The sequence below is a fragment of the Ovis aries genome, chromosome 16, assembly GCF_016772045.2.
Source record: "Ovis aries strain OAR_USU_Benz2616 breed Rambouillet chromosome 16, ARS-UI_Ramb_v3.0, whole genome shotgun sequence".
NCBI classification, from domain to species: domain Eukaryota; kingdom Metazoa; phylum Chordata; class Mammalia; order Artiodactyla; family Bovidae; genus Ovis; species Ovis aries.
Window position 1 is genome coordinate 46,775,972 of NC_056069.1, and position 17,545 is coordinate 46,793,516.

Sequence of the window (17,545 nt, forward strand, 5' to 3'; positions counted from 1 at the left end):
TCTCCCACATATCTAATTGGATATTTTCCATTTCTTCAAATATTTACTCAAATAATGATTTCTTAATAAGACCAACCTGGAATATCACTTCCCTTCCCTTGCCCAGCCTCTATATTCTTATCCCACTGTATTGCTCTAAGTTTTTTTCAATAGTTCTGAATGCTTTCTATCTACTATATGTTATTCACATTCATTGTGTTTATTGGAGAGTGTTTGTCCCTTTCTGTATGCTTTTGTTTGCCGCAAGCACCTGAATCATGCTCTATGCCTGCCAACAGTAGGCACCAGTCAATATTTGAAGAATAGGTGAATGGATTACTTCTAACATGCTAAAGGCTCATTCAGACCAATTGTGTAGGTAGCTCCTTAGAATCAGTATTGTAACTGAGACTTGGATTTGGATATGGGTGTTGAATTGAAAATGTGCTTCTCAGGAGGAAAGTATAAGGACGGAACAAAGCAAGAGAGAGAAAGAAAAAGAAGACAACTTCCTAGCCTGATAGTCCTCATCAGTCCAGAAGAATTCTCAGAAGGGAGCAGCAGTAGGCAGTTAGTAGCCAGACATCACAGCAGCTGTCTGGTAGGTAGATTGGTATGGTCGATGAGATCTGCATGGAACACAGTAGAATTTACCTCTATAGATTCCAGATTAGCACTTATAGTAAACCGTGGATGTGCTTATGCCTGTAAAATAGTTAATGTGATAGTTTACAAGGACCCTCTAAAACCTCATATTTTAAGTTTTCTAGACAAATGCATACTGTTTTATTGCATATTAATATGATATAATTATATAATGACCTAATCAATAGGCCAGTTTGAATGAAAGAGTTTAATTAACACAGATCGACTATGTTTCAAGGTTTCTTTATGCACATGATTTTATACATTCTGTTAAGATAGACTTATGATTCCTATTATAGATATGATGAAAATAGACTAGTTAATAAATCCCTCTATGCTTAGGATATTAACCCATATCCCTCTTCATAATTGCTGTTTATTCTACTCTTCTGCCTACATCTGTAATGTCAATGTAAATACTATTTTTTTTTCAAATTTTAAGTCCCTGTTACTTTAAAATATGGAGTCCATACATTTAAACTAGGAAACATTACATTACTATCCATACTAATTTCTTACTGAAGTTTAACATATCCCAAATTTGTGTTTATAGGTATCAATCTACAGAAGTTTTAGAGGTATCTGTGACTTTATCATAAGTAGAAATAAAATAAGTTTCTAAATATCATGTTTGCTCATTTTTTCTTTGTAAACTTTGGAACCAGTCAGATCTGCTACTAGGTCTTATTATTCATTGTATTACTTAAGAAGTATATGCCTTATTTTAGCATATATGTGGTGCATGTGCTCAATTTTGTCTGATTCTTTGCTACCCTTATGGACTGTAACCTGCCAGGTTCCCCTGTTCATGGAATTTTCCAGGCAAGAATACTGGAGTTGGTTGCCATTAGCTACCCCAGTGGATCTTCCTGATGCAGGGATTGAATCTGTGTCTCCTGCATTGCCAGGCAGACTCTTTACCACTGGCACAACTGAGGAAGCCATATTTTATAATAATGTTTTTAAAAATAGATTAATAGTTGTATTATAATAAAATTAATCTCCATTTTAATACTATACATCTTATTTCTTAATTCATGCATTAAACTATTGTTATCAGATTGATAGAAAGATTCATGAAACAAAGAAGTTAAAATTCCTGTTTAAAATCCATGTATGTGTATTAAGTCACTTCAGTCATGTCTGAATCTTTGAGACTCCATGGACTGTCACCTGCCAGGCTCCTCAGTCCATGGGGATTCTCCAGTCAAGAATACTGGAGTAGGTTGCTATGCCCTCCTCCAACTGATCTTCGTACCCAGGAATCGAACCTAGGTGTCCGACATTGCAGGCAGATTCTTTACCGTCTGAATCTTTACCTGGCAGAGCCCTTAAAATCCATAATATATACTTTTTGATTAAACTATTAACTTCCCATCTGTATCTGTATATGGAAATTAGTATAAGTGCTTGCATATTTGTTTTGTAATTTGTTCTTCCGTAACTACTTAATTTTCCCTTCACTCCTCTGTACTTCAAAGCATATCCCACCATCCACTTGATCCTGGAATCTCCTCCTCTACCCTAAGACATAAGCTGGCCAGCAGTTTGGTGTGAACTATTGCTTTCTAGAGCTAATTTGGGAGAAAAGCTGTGTAAAATCAAATATAGTTTTAAACATGGACACTTTTTAACACTGTGCTATTTCTTAAATGAAAAATACTTAGTGAGACAAGTATATGTGAGACACTTATTAACTTACCTCTGTCAGGTTCTGATGTTCATTTTGACACTGGAAGCTAACATGAAACCACCAGTAGAAAATTCATTTACACCTTTCTCCACTGATTAAACATTTGAAATATAGAATTTTATTTCATTTTCCTGATTAAATGTTATTCAATAAATCACTTGTAATCTCAGTAACCTCTTCAGATATGTGTCATAAGCACATTTGCTCATGTTATATATGTAAAACATATTCTTGGAATATAAACTTAGAATATAAATTCCACCTGATGAGAAGAACTGACTCGTTGGGAAAGACCCTGATGCTGGACAAGATTGAAAGCAGGAAGAGAAGCGGAAAACAGAAAATGAAATAGTTGGATGCCATCACCAACTTGATGGACATGAGTTTGAGCAAGCTCTGAGAGTTGGCTATGGACAGGAAAGCCTGGCAGGCTGCAGTCCGTGGGGTCACAAACATTCCAATATGACTAAGCGAATGAACTGAACTGAACTGAAACTCCTTAAGGAATCTGCAGTTCTGTTCACCTAGAAAAATGCCTAAAAAAAGAGTAGGCACTTTGTACATATTTGGTGAAAGAATTACTAAGTGGATTTTTTGATGACTTCATGTATGATCTCATATTACATGTAAGTTGTACTCTTAGACAATTAGTTCATTCTTACCTTTTCCCCAGTGTTTCTGTCAGGATATTTTCAGGAAACAACATACTGAATGAATGTGAAGTATTTAAAAGGTTTGTTGTTGTTTTTGCTTAGTTGCTAAGTCATGTCCAGTTTTGTGGACTCCCCATGGACTATTGCCTGACAGGCTCCTCTGTCTAAGGGATTTCCCAGGCAAGAATACTGAAATGGGTAGCCATATCCTTCTCCAGAGGATATTATCAACCCAGGGATCGAACTCCACCTCCTTCACAGCAGGCAAAGTTTTTACCACTAAGCCACAAGGGAAGCCCCAAAAGATGGCATGGGTAGGGTTAAAGGAATTGACTGGGGATGGTGTAATGTTTGAACTGTGGTGTTGGAAAAGACTCGAGAGTCACTTGGACTGCAAGGAGATCAAACCAGTCAATCCTAACGGAAATCAGTCCTGAATATTTATCAGAAGGACTGATACTGAAGCTGAAGTTCCAATACTTTGGCCACCTGATGCAAATAATTGACTCATTGGTAAAGACCCTGATGCTGGGAAAAGGCAGGAAGAGAAAGGGATGACAGAGGATAAGATGGTTGGATGGCATCACCAGCTCATAGGACATGAGTTTGAGTTGTTGATGGATGGGAAGCCTGGCATGCTGCATGCAGTCCATGGGGTCACAAAGAGTCAGACACAGCTGAGTGACTGAACTGACTTAACTGAAAGTGTCAGGTGTGTGTGTGTGTGTGTTTGTGTGTGTCTGTGTGTGCGTGTGCATATACATACGCATGCATGTCTGTGTTATTTTAAGCACTGACTCGCTTTTTGGCTTCCTTGGTGGCTCAGGCAGTAAAGAATCTACTTGCAATGTGGGAAACTCGAGCTGAGTTCCTGGGTCAGGAAGATCCCCTGAAAAATGGCATAACTACCCACTCCAGTATTCTTGTCAGGAAAAACCCATGGACAGAGGAGTCTGGCAGGGTTATAGTTCATGGAGTCACAAAAAGTACGACAGGACTGAGCAACTAACACTACCACTCACTGGCACTACGAAAGGCTTATCTTGTGTGTTTCCTTGGCTAGTTCTATAATCAGACATTTCTCCAAGAAGCCCCAGTTCCTTTAATTTGGAATGGCATTAGAAACTAAGATCAGTATACTAGGTGAGTTCATTGGTACTATATAGTATTGTTGGCAGGCCATCTCAACTAATAAAGTAAATAAATATACATGTAATTTATATGTGTAACCCATATCTATAAATATTTCAATATATAAGCATCTGTGATTACATTAAAGACATAAGTTTTCACTGATGTCTCCAATTTTAATCTGTTAGCACATGGATCATGCTGTCCTTTCCTTCGTTGTTTAGTCACTAAGTCATGGTTGACTCTCTGTGACCCCATGGACTACAGCACACAGGACTCCTCTGTCTTTCACTGTCTCCGGGAGTTTGCTCAAATTCACACCCATTGAGTTGGGGATGCTATCCAACTATCTCATCCTCTGCCTATCCCCCACCCCTCCTTTTGCTGTCTATCTTTCCCAGCATCAAGGTCTTTTCTAATGAGTTGATTCTTCCCATCACATGGCCAAAGTATTAGAGCTTCAGGATCAGTTTTTCTGGTGAATATTCAGGGTTGATTTCCTTTTGAATTGACTGGTTTGATCTCCCTGAAGTCCAAGGGACCCGTTTCCTTGTTTATCTGTAAATTCTCACAACAGCAGTGAGAAATGTGACTTCCAATATCTGCCATCCAATTACTTAATTGTTCAATTTCAGTATATATATACAGCAGCATAATTCTTAACCTATATTCTTGGAAGAAACAAACTTATTGGCTATAAGGCAATGCATATGTTTGGTTTCTTCCCATTTAGTCTTAGAGACTCATTCCCAAAGTTGTTTAGAGCAGCACCTTTCTCTCCCTTCCGCCACACTTCACTCAGGTGGTTTCATACTATTTTAATGTTAGATTCTCTTGTAGTAGCCTGCATTCCTTCTTGGATTCAACCTCTGCTGTTTTCAATTCCTAAGTGATTTTTTTCAAGTGCATAAATTAAAGCTGACTATTTGAGTAAAGTTTCATGGGTTTTTGACAGATGTATAATGTCACATAGGCCACTGTTGTAGTATCATACAGAAGTCGCTGTTCAAAAGTTCCCCTTTGTACACATATTCATCCTTATTATCTTCCTCCCAAACCGCTGCAACCACTGCTTTTTCTACTGTGTCTGTAGTTTTGCCTTTTCCAGACTGTCATTCAGTTTTAATGATTCAATATTTTCAAACTTGAATGCTACATTTTAACATTTCACTTATCACAAGGCATCTGTTTTCTCAATTTTTTGCAAGTGACTTGATAGCTCATTTCTTTTTGCCCCTGAATAATATTATATAAGTATATCCCAATTTGTTTACCCATTCACCTACATTTTGTGCCAGTCTGAGCCTACTGATAAGCAATGTCATTGTAAAACACTCTCAGCACCAAAACTCAAAAAACTTTGGAAAAAAAGAAAAAAGCCCAAAGGTTTATTCTCACAACTCCTGGAAAGCACATGGCATGCCTGAGTGCACATATCTGTTTCCTGGAGAGGAGGATTTGGGGGAGAAAGAGATATACACACACACATATACAGAGGCAGAGAGAGCAAGAGTAAGTTAGCTAGCCCGTGCATAGTTCTGGAGTTCCACTTTTACTAGTATGGACAGTGAGGGCCTAGGGCTTCTCATTCTTTACTGGTGAATTAAAAATGTAACAGCAGAAATTTAAAGGGCAAGAAGAGAAAAACAAGTGGCTCACAGGTTGTAAGAAGTGTTGAGTTTGGTGACTTTTAACTTCTATACGAGCATAATTATTCTTTCCTATGGAAAGCCTTCTCTTTATCTAATTCCCTGCATTTCATAGATCCACTGTTGCTCTTTGTTTTTTATTCTTCCCTCAGGTGAAAGTGTTGTTGTATGTGTTTATGCTAATTAAATGGTGTGCATTTCTCTTAGTCTTAATACAGTCCAATTTTATGCTGAATGTTATGTCATTTTGCCGCACCAACTTGAAAGTCTTTTTGTCCAGTTTCGAGTGTTTAAGAACACAGAAACAAAAACTGTCCCTCTTTGTGATAGCAAATTCCAATAACACCTTACTAGCCAAATTTCTTAAACAAGTTGTAAACATGACTGTCTCTTAACAGTTTTCCCATCTCTGACCCTGACTAAAATGATTCACTTGTAAGGCAGGTCCCCCAATTAAAATATGTCCAAAATAACACCCCCTAACATGTCCCTTTTTTCTTTATCTTGTTATATTATAGGGGGGTACCTCAACCGAACAGATACGGTAGTATCTTGGCCAACTACAAAGGGGGCATCTGTAATAGAAGGTCACATGTAAGTTTCAATCTTTTAGATCCCATTTCAGTTCAGTTCAGTCACTCAGTCATGTCCGACTCTTTGCAACCCCATGAATCGCAGCATACCAGGCCTCCCTGTCTATCACCAACTCCCGGAGTTCACTCAGATTCACGTCCATCGAGTCAGTGATGCCATCTAGTCATTTCATCCTCTGTCGTCCCCTTCTCCTCCTGCCCCCAATCCCTCCCAGCATCAGAGTCTTTTCCAATGAGTCAGCTCTTCGCATGAGGTGGCCAAAGTACTGGAGTTTCAGCTTTAGCATCATTCCTTCCAAAGAAATCCCAGGGCTGATCTCCTTCAGAATGGAATGGTTGGATCTCCTTGCAGTCCAAGGGATTCTCAAGAGTCTTCTCCAACACCACAGTTCAAAAGCATCAATTCTTCAGCCCATTTAGGGGACTGATATTGGGGAAAAATTTCCTTGTCTATTTCCTTTTGTTTGAAAGTTGTTGTGTTTTCCAGAAATCATAGAGTCATCCATTATCAGTTATTTTTTAATCTAGAACATTATTCTTACAGACAGAGTTTCTCTTAGATTCTGACAATAGATTGTTTATATGTCTTCAGATTTTATAATCCTCTATGTCCCTATTCAATAGATCCTTGATTACAAGACTTACAAGACATAATTTTGATGTCTATTCACATTCATAGTATTGATTCTTTGTACATGCATCATTTAACTAGCTAAACTGTTAGACTTATCTCACCAAACAGCATAATAAACTACAATAGTGTGTTGGAAAGATCACTAGCCAAGCAAAAAACAACATATGTATGCCATTTGCCAAATCCACAGAGTAACTCGGTAATCAGAAATATTAACAGTTTTCTTTCTCTCCAAACCTTATATGTCTCATCTGGAAAAGGATTCAGAATATATGACCATAACCCAGAGGTTTATTTGTTGTTTCCTTTGTTTGTTTGTTTTTCTTTAGATGAATATGTAAATGTGTGTGGAGGTAGGTTATTGACTACAAATCTTAAAATAAGATACTACAATCAATCATATACACTTGTTTTGTGTGTACATTTTATCTCAGAAACTTTGCCTGAAAAATATGGTTGGATTTGAAAATACTTTGAGTTAAGGATAAGAAATAATGATATAATTAAAATCTGGCTGGTAATTTTATATGATGAACATCCTACTTAATTACAATAATTTACATTTTTTCTTGGTTCACAAATAGCCAACAGTCATTTTTGTCAAATGCAATTGAAATATAATTAAGAGAACAAGGGAATGATAATAAAATAATTTTCAGTTTTTAAAGTTAACAACATTCAAGTCAATTCCTTGATTACAAAATCAAGATTAAACCAAACTTAAAATATTATACTTCATAATACATCTGATGTTTTTATTTATCAACAAAAATGTGATTAAAATGCAGAGCATTTTAGGCTGATAGAAATAATTAACCATAGCAAAATTTAGTAATCAGCTTGTTGCTATTGAATAAATAAAGGCTTTGAAGAATTTTTAATAAACCCTATGGGATAAGAGCTTGCCAAATTTAAAAACAAATACAACAGAACCCTTTATGATGTGCACTATTGTTCAAGAGCTGAGGAATGTACAGATGTTAAATTGGCCACACAAGGGGGTACATTAATTTTTCCTAAAGGTGAATGAATTATGCTTAGAATCATGAGGAAAGTAAAGAAGATATTTAATAAAAGGGCTTCACTGTTCAAACAGTCTATAATTTATAATTTATACCAATCACTTTGTGAAGTTCATACTTAATCCCATGTTATGCAAACTTTTATGAATATCAGTCTTACTTCACTGCACCTTGAGTTTTACTTGTTAGAAAAAACACTAGAACTCTTTTTTTTAAAGATTTTTCCCCCAGAACCCTTTTAAAAAGCACGTTTCCTCCCAGTTAATCTCTTTCCATATCTTTATTAGATACTTATGTAATCAGATATCATCAATCTCATATTTGATCACAGGCTCAAATGAGGATTATCCAATTTAGGCATGAATCAACTAATCAGTTAATTTTACAAATACATATTAAGTACCTATGGTATGTCAATAATTGTTTCATGCAGGACACAAAATATCCCACAACCATCCATTATAACTAGAGGAAACTGTCAATAAACATATAATCTACTAAATGAAATATATAATTAAAATCATTGTAAATTATATGAAAGAAATATGGATGGTATGAAACAAATCAATAGAGACTGAAGCTGGCTAAGCTATTTTAGAAAAGGTTACTTTGGAAGATTTTGAAAGAAAACAAAATATGACATAGAAATTGAAAATAATGAGAAGGAGTTGACTATGGATGAACCAGGTAACATTGTTCAAGGTCAGAGTGTGAGTAAGGAAAAACCTTGATTTATTCAAGCATTTAAAGATCATAAAGGAGGCCTCCAGGTAAGTTGCATAGGCAGTAATATTACTTTACAGCAGAACAATTAATATCAGAAGCACTGATATCAGTACAACAGAATTCAAATCCTAGACCTTTTTACTTTCCCACACATGCCTCACTTTCTGTGATATTAACAAGTTACTTCAGTTCCAGTTTACCCGTCTTTCTCGTATGGTCATACTTTCCTTGTAATATGGTTATGAGGAGAATTTTAGAAACTGTGTTTGAAAAAAGACTTAGCACAGTGCCTACAACACAGAAGGCGAGTTGGAATAAATGTAAGTTGCCAGCATCACAGATGTTAAGTAGTCTATTTCGGGAGCAGTAGAGCCCAACTGCAAGTGAATGCCTAGTTTTAGTTTTCAGTCTTTCTGTTGCTATTTATGTGAACTTGTGCAGTCAGTTAAATTCTCTGTGCCTCAGTTTCCTTACAATATGAAAACTATGAGGAGCTATAGAAGACTTTAGTTTAAAAGGTTGCCATAAATATATAAACTATATAGAGTCAGTAGACCAGTGAATAACTTTGCTTCCTATTATTATGTTGAAATGTTAGTAGTAGCAGTTAAAAAAAAAAAAAAAGATTTCATTTGACCAAGAATAAGGAGAAAAATGAAACAATTTTTCTAATGAATCTTCCCCCAGCCCCCGATATAAATGCCACTCCAAGTGGCTCAAGATTTTGTTAAATCATTTGCCTGGTTCACAAACTAATAATCTAGGAATTATAATTTATTTCTCCTTTATTTAAGACTTTATAATCAATACAAGGACTGATGCTGAAGCTGAAACTCTAATACTTTGGCCACCTGATATGAAAAACTGACTCATTGGAAAAGACCCTGAAGCTGGGAAAGACTGAAGGCAGGAGGAGAAGGGGATGAGAGGATGAGATAGTTGGATGGCATCACTGATTCAATGGACATGAGTTTAAGCAGGCTCTGGGAGTTGATGATGGACAAGGAAGCCTGGCGTGCTGCAGCCTGTGGGGTTGCAATGAGTCAGCCATGACTGAGCAACTGAACTGAAATAAATCAATGCAATCAACATTCTCTGTTGAATATTGACTATGAAGATTTTACTCTGATCTTTGGTTCCCCAGAAACAGGCAAGGATTTGGGTGCAAGTGATTGGTTAACAGATTGCTTCCAGGTCAGGAAGTGTGGGAGAGAGTGGGAAAACAAGACAAGAAAAATAATCTAAGTGAGGGTGTTATTTCAGTCAGTCCAGGCTCAGCATGATTCTTTAGGGGAACTGTAGGATGCAAATAACATGTTGATTTTTAGCATTTCTGCACCTGTTAAACAGTAGCTCAGGGATTCCATGAGAGACACTTGTAAACTTGCAGGCACTTTAGGCTCCCTGTGCCTGTGGGCAAAGTGGCTCCAGTAACCAAGGGAAGTCCTTCAAAGAGAGTAGCAGGTGCAGGCCATTAGAAGCAAAGCATACAAAAATTGCAGTGCATGTAGTGTGTGTATGTGGCCATATTAAAGAATCAAAGGAAATCTGAGCAGAGATTGTGTCCACTTCAAACCACTTCTCTGTGAGCCATCATCATCACTTTCTGGATTACAGTGATAGACTGTCTCGCCAAATCCAATTTCCCTGTTTCCCAATCTGTAGCCAAATTGGTCTTTTCTAAGCATGGCATGTTAAAGCTTTTCAAGTACTTTCCATTTTGCACTGAAATGAAAGCAAATTTCTTACGATAGATTATAGAGACCTATGGAATGCTGGCCTTGGCCTAAGTCTTTGGCTCCATCTAATACAACTGAACTTTTCAGCTTAAAGACTTACATGCCACCTAAAGTGGATATCACAGAACAAACGACAGGAAATGAAGACTGCTCTTCAGTTTCTCATGGAAATCTCCCAGTGGGAAGAAGACAGAGTACCCAGTGTAGTCTACTAAGGAAGTGTGATTATTTATCAAAAAGTGAGTTAACAGCTATTCTTAAGATTCTCTGGCTGCTCATTTTCTACCACACCATCCCTGATAAAGGACTTCCCTGGTGACTCAGACAGTAAAACATCTGCCTACAATGTGGGAGACCCAGGTTCAATCTCTGGGAAGATGTCCTGGAGAAGGAAATGGCAACCCACTCCAGTGTTCTTGCCTGGAAAATCTCATAGATGCAAGAGCCTGGTAGGCTGCAATCCATGAGGTTGCCAAGAGTTGGACACGACTGAATGACTTCACTTTCACTTTCATCTCTGATAAATAAAATGTGGGGCATATTCTAAACTATTGACCATTAGATACTTTTCATTATGTGTTTTGCATGTATTATTTGCTGTTGTACTCTTCTTAAATTTCACAGTTTTATGGGTTGTGGTTAAATCTCCCAGTTTTCAGTAGTTTACAAGATATGTAAAGTCAACAGGAATGATCAATGAACAATCTATAATGAGGTTGTTGATAGAAGTAATAAACAATCTATTGTAAGGAAAAACAAAGGGTTTTCTTTGAGCCAGATGGAGCACAAGAGCTCCAGAGACACTGAATCAAGAACTTGAATATTGTTTTGCTGGACTACAAAATGGTGATGACTGATAAAGGCAAAAACCTTTATGCATTAAAAATTACATAAACTGCTCATCAAGAACTAGCAGTGGAGCTACAAGAAGTAAGGATACTTGTTAAGCAAGGATAAGTTGGTGTCCAAAATGGTTGCAGAGTTAAAAGGGAAGACCTTGAAACCATAATGTTGCAGCTACTAATGGATGTTAATTTGAGAGCGACTGGTGTTGTTGAATCTGAATCAGGAAATTCAAGTTCTTGGTGATGCAGGGACATGTCTGAAACTATGTCCATTTTGGGTGACTAAACCACAATTACTCCATTTTGGTTTTCAAATGTACTCTCTTCTTAAATGGTTAAAACAGATTTGTAATGTATGTTCAATAGATCACAGATAGGCTTTTCTAATTAGCGTAAAGTTCAACTTAAGTCAGGTATAAGCCAGAATGACTTTCTCATACCTCAATAAGTGAAAATTTCTCCCATCAATAATAATTATCACCACCCATGCTTTCAGATTAAAAAATAATAACATGACTTTGATTTCTCTCATTCTGAGTGTGTAGATTTGTGGTTACATATGTGTATTTTGTTAAGTAATAATTTTTTTAATAATAGGTATGGAAATTAGAGTACATATAGGTGGACAAGGTCTGTACCATAGCAAGTATCCATTCTTTATTATATTGGTATACATTGGGAGCAAACCTCGTTGACTGATAACAAAAACACTAACATGTTGGGGAATTGTATGCTAGCACTGTGCTGATTTACTATAAACTACATGTATTATGTAAAAATTAGTTTAAAGCTGAGAATCTAAAAACTAGCTCCAACATGTACTACCCGTATGAATTTTGTCAAATTACTTAATTCTTCACACTTCAGTGTTCTCATAGGTATATGCTACTGTAAAAGTTTAATCTTTTTATTATAAATAGCTATGACTTTGTGATAAATGTTCAAAATGAAATAAATAACATTACTTTATGAGGCAGGTACTGATTATTTTCCTTTAATAAAAGAATTAATTAAGACCTCATGATGCAGGTAAGTATCCAAAAGTCTCAGATAATAAGATATAAGCCAAGCCTGAGGGCTATATATGACTTTTATGACTTGATAAGTAAGTAAGTGAAGTCGCTCAGTCGTGTCCGACCCTTTGCAACCCCATGGACTGTAGCCTACCAGGCTTCTCTGTCCATGGGATTTTCCAGGCAAGAGTACTGGAGTGGATTGCCATTTCCTTCTCCAGGAGAGGATCTTTCCAACTCAGGGATCGAACCCGGGTCTCCCGCATTGTAGACAGACACTTTACCACCTGAGCAACCAGGGAAGTCTTAATAACTGCAACTAAATCCACAGGTACATAGTCTAGCACTGGACATCTGGCCGAGGCCGGGTAAATTAGAGCCATTTCTAGGATTTTTTTTGTGTTTTTTTTTTTTTTTAAACTCAAAATAGAAAAAACTATCAGTTGTTTTCTCAATTGGAAGATATTGAATCTGAAATTCATGTATTTGCAGATTTCATCAGGTTGAGAAGCCTTAGGTTGAAGCCAGAGAAGAGTGAGAGACAGAGAGAGAGAGAGAAGGGAAAAAAAGAACTCCAGTACCCAAGGCCCTAATTCTCAGTTTTCATGAGCAGGAAGTGCCCAGTTGCTTCTCTACCCCTTTCATCATCTCCTTTCCACACTTGATTTTATAATCTAATGAATTATTTATTTACTTTTGCCTGTACTAGTTTGAGATGGGTTTTTTTTTTGCTTATCAAATCATTATAATCAGTAACAACATCTCAAATGTTCTAGATTATATATGTCTCAAATTAAAACAAAGTACTAATAGATAAAATTAATTTTGAAATACCAAAACATTTCAAAATTCTGGATTAAATTATCTCATAGGTAAAACTGCCTATCTAATTTTGTAATACCAACTTTGTATTTTCCTTTTTGTTATGATTATTATTTGAAATAAATGTGTTTTTTTACAATATCAAACAGGATATTATAAATGAACAGGAGGAGAGCACATTCTCCTTACTTACTCAACTCATGGTTGGGAAAAAAGTTATTGATTGTAAAGGGTCAACCTTACAATGCTAAGTAATTAAAGGCACAATCCAAAGTATATTTGGTATCATTTAATTTGCCTTGAGGCAACATCTCAACATGTTACAGAAGAAAAAGAGAAGAGAAAGGAGAGAAAGAGGTTATGGAGGAGAAACAGCTTATAAAATTTGGTTTAGGTTGTGGACAGAAAATAGTGTTCTTGTTCACATATATTTATATATTAATAAATATTCAACTTTCTTTGGTCTTGAGGACTTTAGGAACTCAATATGATCTTTGGTGTATTATAGAGCTTACTTTTTTCAAAATAATGAATATTTTAAAATATGAATATATTCACATTTACATGTCATAATACAGTAGTAGTAATTCAGCTGTTTTCTGTTTATTTTTTCTATACACTTCTCCTTTACTATCAATATGTCTTAAATGATAATCCATTGATGTATATCCAAATATATGTCAATAATATAAATAATACATCTAAATAATATTCAGAAAAGTTTTGCAGGTTACAGGTTATATGAAAAAGAAACACAGTCTAATAAACTATTTTTCTCCTACTACTTTTCAGGAAAAAAAGGACAGTACATTGAATCTGCTTTCCTGCTGAAGCCACAGATAATGAGGACTTATCATTGCCTATCACTATTCATCTGGACCTATATGTATCATACAACTGATGCTATCCCATTTCAAGAAAAAGGTAACAGTGATTTACCAAGTGGAAGGATAGTGGGTTTGACACAAGATGATGGTAAAATGCTACATCGCACCAAGCGTGGCTGGATGTGGAATCAGTTCTTCTTGTTGGAAGAGTATACAGGTACAGACACACAATACGTAGGCAAGGTAAGAGTTTTTATATGATAAGTCTAGAAGTTGAAAGTAATAGCTATTTTTTACATCAAATTTCCATCTCACTAATAATTAAAGTATTTGACTAATGGCAATATCCAGAGGTATCATGTTGTCAATTCATTCAGTAGGATAATGTGGGGAATGCGATTTATTCAGGTAGTTAGATTAGGTCAGTATTTATAGTAAGCCTCAAAGAATAAACTATTTGTGGACTTAATTCACTATTAATCAGCTAGATATGATATACTTTCATGTGCATGTATCTAAAAGATTTTTTAAATATTTATTCAAAAATTGTCATGAGTAAAAATAATTTGATGCATTATATAAGCAAATAAAACTATAACATACAATTGTTACTAAAATATATTAGTCTCTGCTAATGAATAATTTGTTGTAATTAATAGTAGTATGCTGTATATGAAAAAGAAGTAATTTGAATACTTCTAGATGCTTCTGTCTCCTAATCAGTCAAAATGAACTATATCTTGCCTATAATCCATACCAAAGGATTTAAAGCAGAGGGAAGAGGAAAAGAAAAAAAAAGAACTAGAAAAAAGACACTACCCTTAGACAGACTTAATTCCATTCCAGTTGCAACAGGTGAAAACTTGTTTATTAACAATCACTATCAAATAGCAGCAGGGAATACGTAACTGCCTTCTTGTATCCAGTTTTGACGAGAGTTAGTGCCTCACTCCTCTTTCTGCTGTGTCTTGAAATAGGTGACATATTCTTTCTGCCATCCAGAATTTTCTAATTACCTATTGTCCTCTTACCAATCACATTCATTCTATTCCACACATACACTAATTCCTGTTTTTCCACTGTGACTTATCCCCAGTTTATGCCCTGTGCTGAGGTAGTTTCAAATTCTGAGAATAAAATAAATAAATAAATAATTATTAATACTAAAATTTCCCATTAGTCATGTATTTATTTATTTTTTTTTAGTTTTTGGCACAAGACACTAGAAGTGACTCTAATGATATAAATATTGTTTGACTCCCTGGCAACTCGGGCAAATAGGATAGAATCAGAAAAAAATGAAAACATGAAAAGTATCCAGTATCACAAAAGTTACGCTTATTGCTATTAGATCAGAAATATTGGTGAAATAGACAAAATCTTGGTTAATATTTTACTCTTTGTATGTGACAGTATATATTTTTTTCAAATGCAACTTCTTTTATCAGAAACCTATTATTTCCTTTTCTTTTGATATCTCTCTCCTCTGGTTCCATAAGTCATACTGGTTTTGCTCCATGCATTTCAATTCCTGATTCTTTTTTCCCTCTTATTTTGCCTTAGGTTAGTCACATGGCACTTTCCAACATCCCTCATTTAACATCACTTTTCACACTATATTTAATAACCAGCATCAGGATATTACAAGTTCAACTGACAAATGTTTCTGTCCAAGGACTTGAAATTGCCTTATGATTCTTTTCCTAAGGCAATGTGTAAAGGACACATTCAGTTCATGGGCCTTGCACAAAGGGATTCATCCTTGGAGATTCATGGATACAGAAGAGTAGACTCAGATAAAAAGAGATACTAGTAATCTTAAGGTAATCAAGGCTCCTCTACAAGCATTTAGTTTTAGCCATAAACAGAAATACTTCTTTCTAAATATTGATTGCACATTAATTAACTGATCACCATTACTGCACTGACATTTAAAAAATATACGTTATGCTTTAGATCTTCTTGCTCCTTGTTCATTTTTAATTAGTTCTATAATCTGTCAAAAAATAGTGAAGTGGGTGCCTGCTTTTATTAAATGACTTTTCTTAAAATATTTTATCACTTGTCTTGGGGAAAAAACCTCACTTTGATCATGGACAAGTTTAAACAAGATCATGAACCCAAAATAGAAAACACATTAAAATAGCAGAATTTTTCACATGAGGATATTCAAACCAAAACTATGTGTCAAATATTTTTATATTACCAATGGAAATAATACTCATATGAAAGAAAAACTTCAACAAAATAAAACACTTTTTGGAAAAAATACTTTATCTCTTTTGTAAGAAGACCTTTTCTTAGATATGCTGTCACTATCTATTTAGTTCATTATAAAAATGTGATTTCAACTACTCCTTAGCATTTATTAAGCTTTTCTGTTGTGTCAGTCGCTCAGTTGTGTCCAACTCTTTGCGGCCCCATGGACTGTAGGGAACCAGGCTCCTCTGTCCATGGGATTTTCCAGACAAGAATATTGGAGTGGGTTGCTATTTCCTTCTCCAGGGGGATCTTCCCCACCCAGAGATTGAACCCAGGTCTCCTGCATCGTGGCGGATTCTTTACCACCTGAGCCACCCAGGAAGCCCTATTAAACTCTTAAGGCTCTGTAAATTCTCTCCTTATCTGCTCTCCTAGCATTTGACATTATTGCTCACTTGCATAGCTCTCACCCTTGAACTTGGTCAAACACTTGAGTTATGATGACAAATTAATATTATGAACACAACACATATTGTCTTTTTGACCACCTTGCTCTGGTTGACCTGGGTAAACTTAAACTGAATCTTTAAGAATCCATTGCAGTGGCAATACCCCAAGTGAAGACCCACTGCATTTACCATGCATCAAGACTGGGAAAGAATAGGAGCTTCTAATGGTAAGAAGTTTTCAAAGGTTTTTTTTTTTTTTTTTTCCCCTTCTTATTTTTCAGAAGCTAGGTATCACAGAATATGATAAGATATATTAATTTATAGCTGATATAAAATTGTAGAAAGTTAGAAGTGTATCTGATCTTTGGATGTAAAATCTAGGGTTCAATCCTGAATTTAAAGGAATTAGTCTTAGAAAAAATAAAATGGCAGGAGTGAAATTTAATAAATCTACAAGTGTACACACACCGAACATAAAGCTTACAAGGTTCAGTTCTGATTGTGCCATTCAGTAACAGGGCAAAAGTTTTAAGTCAGCTAACTTTCCCAAACTTCAGATTCTTGTTAGGTTAAATTAAAACGTCATTAAGATTTCTTAACTCCAAATTCCTGTTGTTTTCTAGGATTATGGAAGGAGGAAGCTGAGTCTGTAGCTAGGAAGTGCTAATAAAAAATTTTAAAATTTCATGTGGATAAATCCAAGGGTTGGGATTGCAGACAGCAAGAAACACACACACACACCTAAATAAAAGCTAGTCTAACGGGGTGAAATTACACCACCACTATGAAATGCTGAAAATTCCATGCTGTGATGTTTTCATACACATCATGGGATGTGAATCCCTGTTGAACTAGTGTACAAATTCATCATGAGTGGAGCACAATTCTGGGATGCTCATTTTATTTTCAATGTCAGGGTGTAG

At 35.7% G+C, this 17,545-nt stretch overlaps 1 protein-coding gene across 1 annotated transcript in view; it reads left to right on the top strand.

Annotated features, from left to right (window-relative positions):
* Nucleotides 1–17,545, top strand: part of CDH9 (cadherin 9) — a 137,904-nt gene that overhangs the window by 38,830 nt on the left and 81,529 nt on the right. The window contains exon 2 of the mRNA XM_004017074.6: nt 13,937–14,214. Within this exon, the coding sequence (XP_004017123.2) occupies nt 13,987–14,214 (228 nt within the window). The 5' untranslated portion in view covers nt 13,937–13,986. The remainder of the gene's footprint in view (nt 1–13,936; nt 14,215–17,545) is intronic.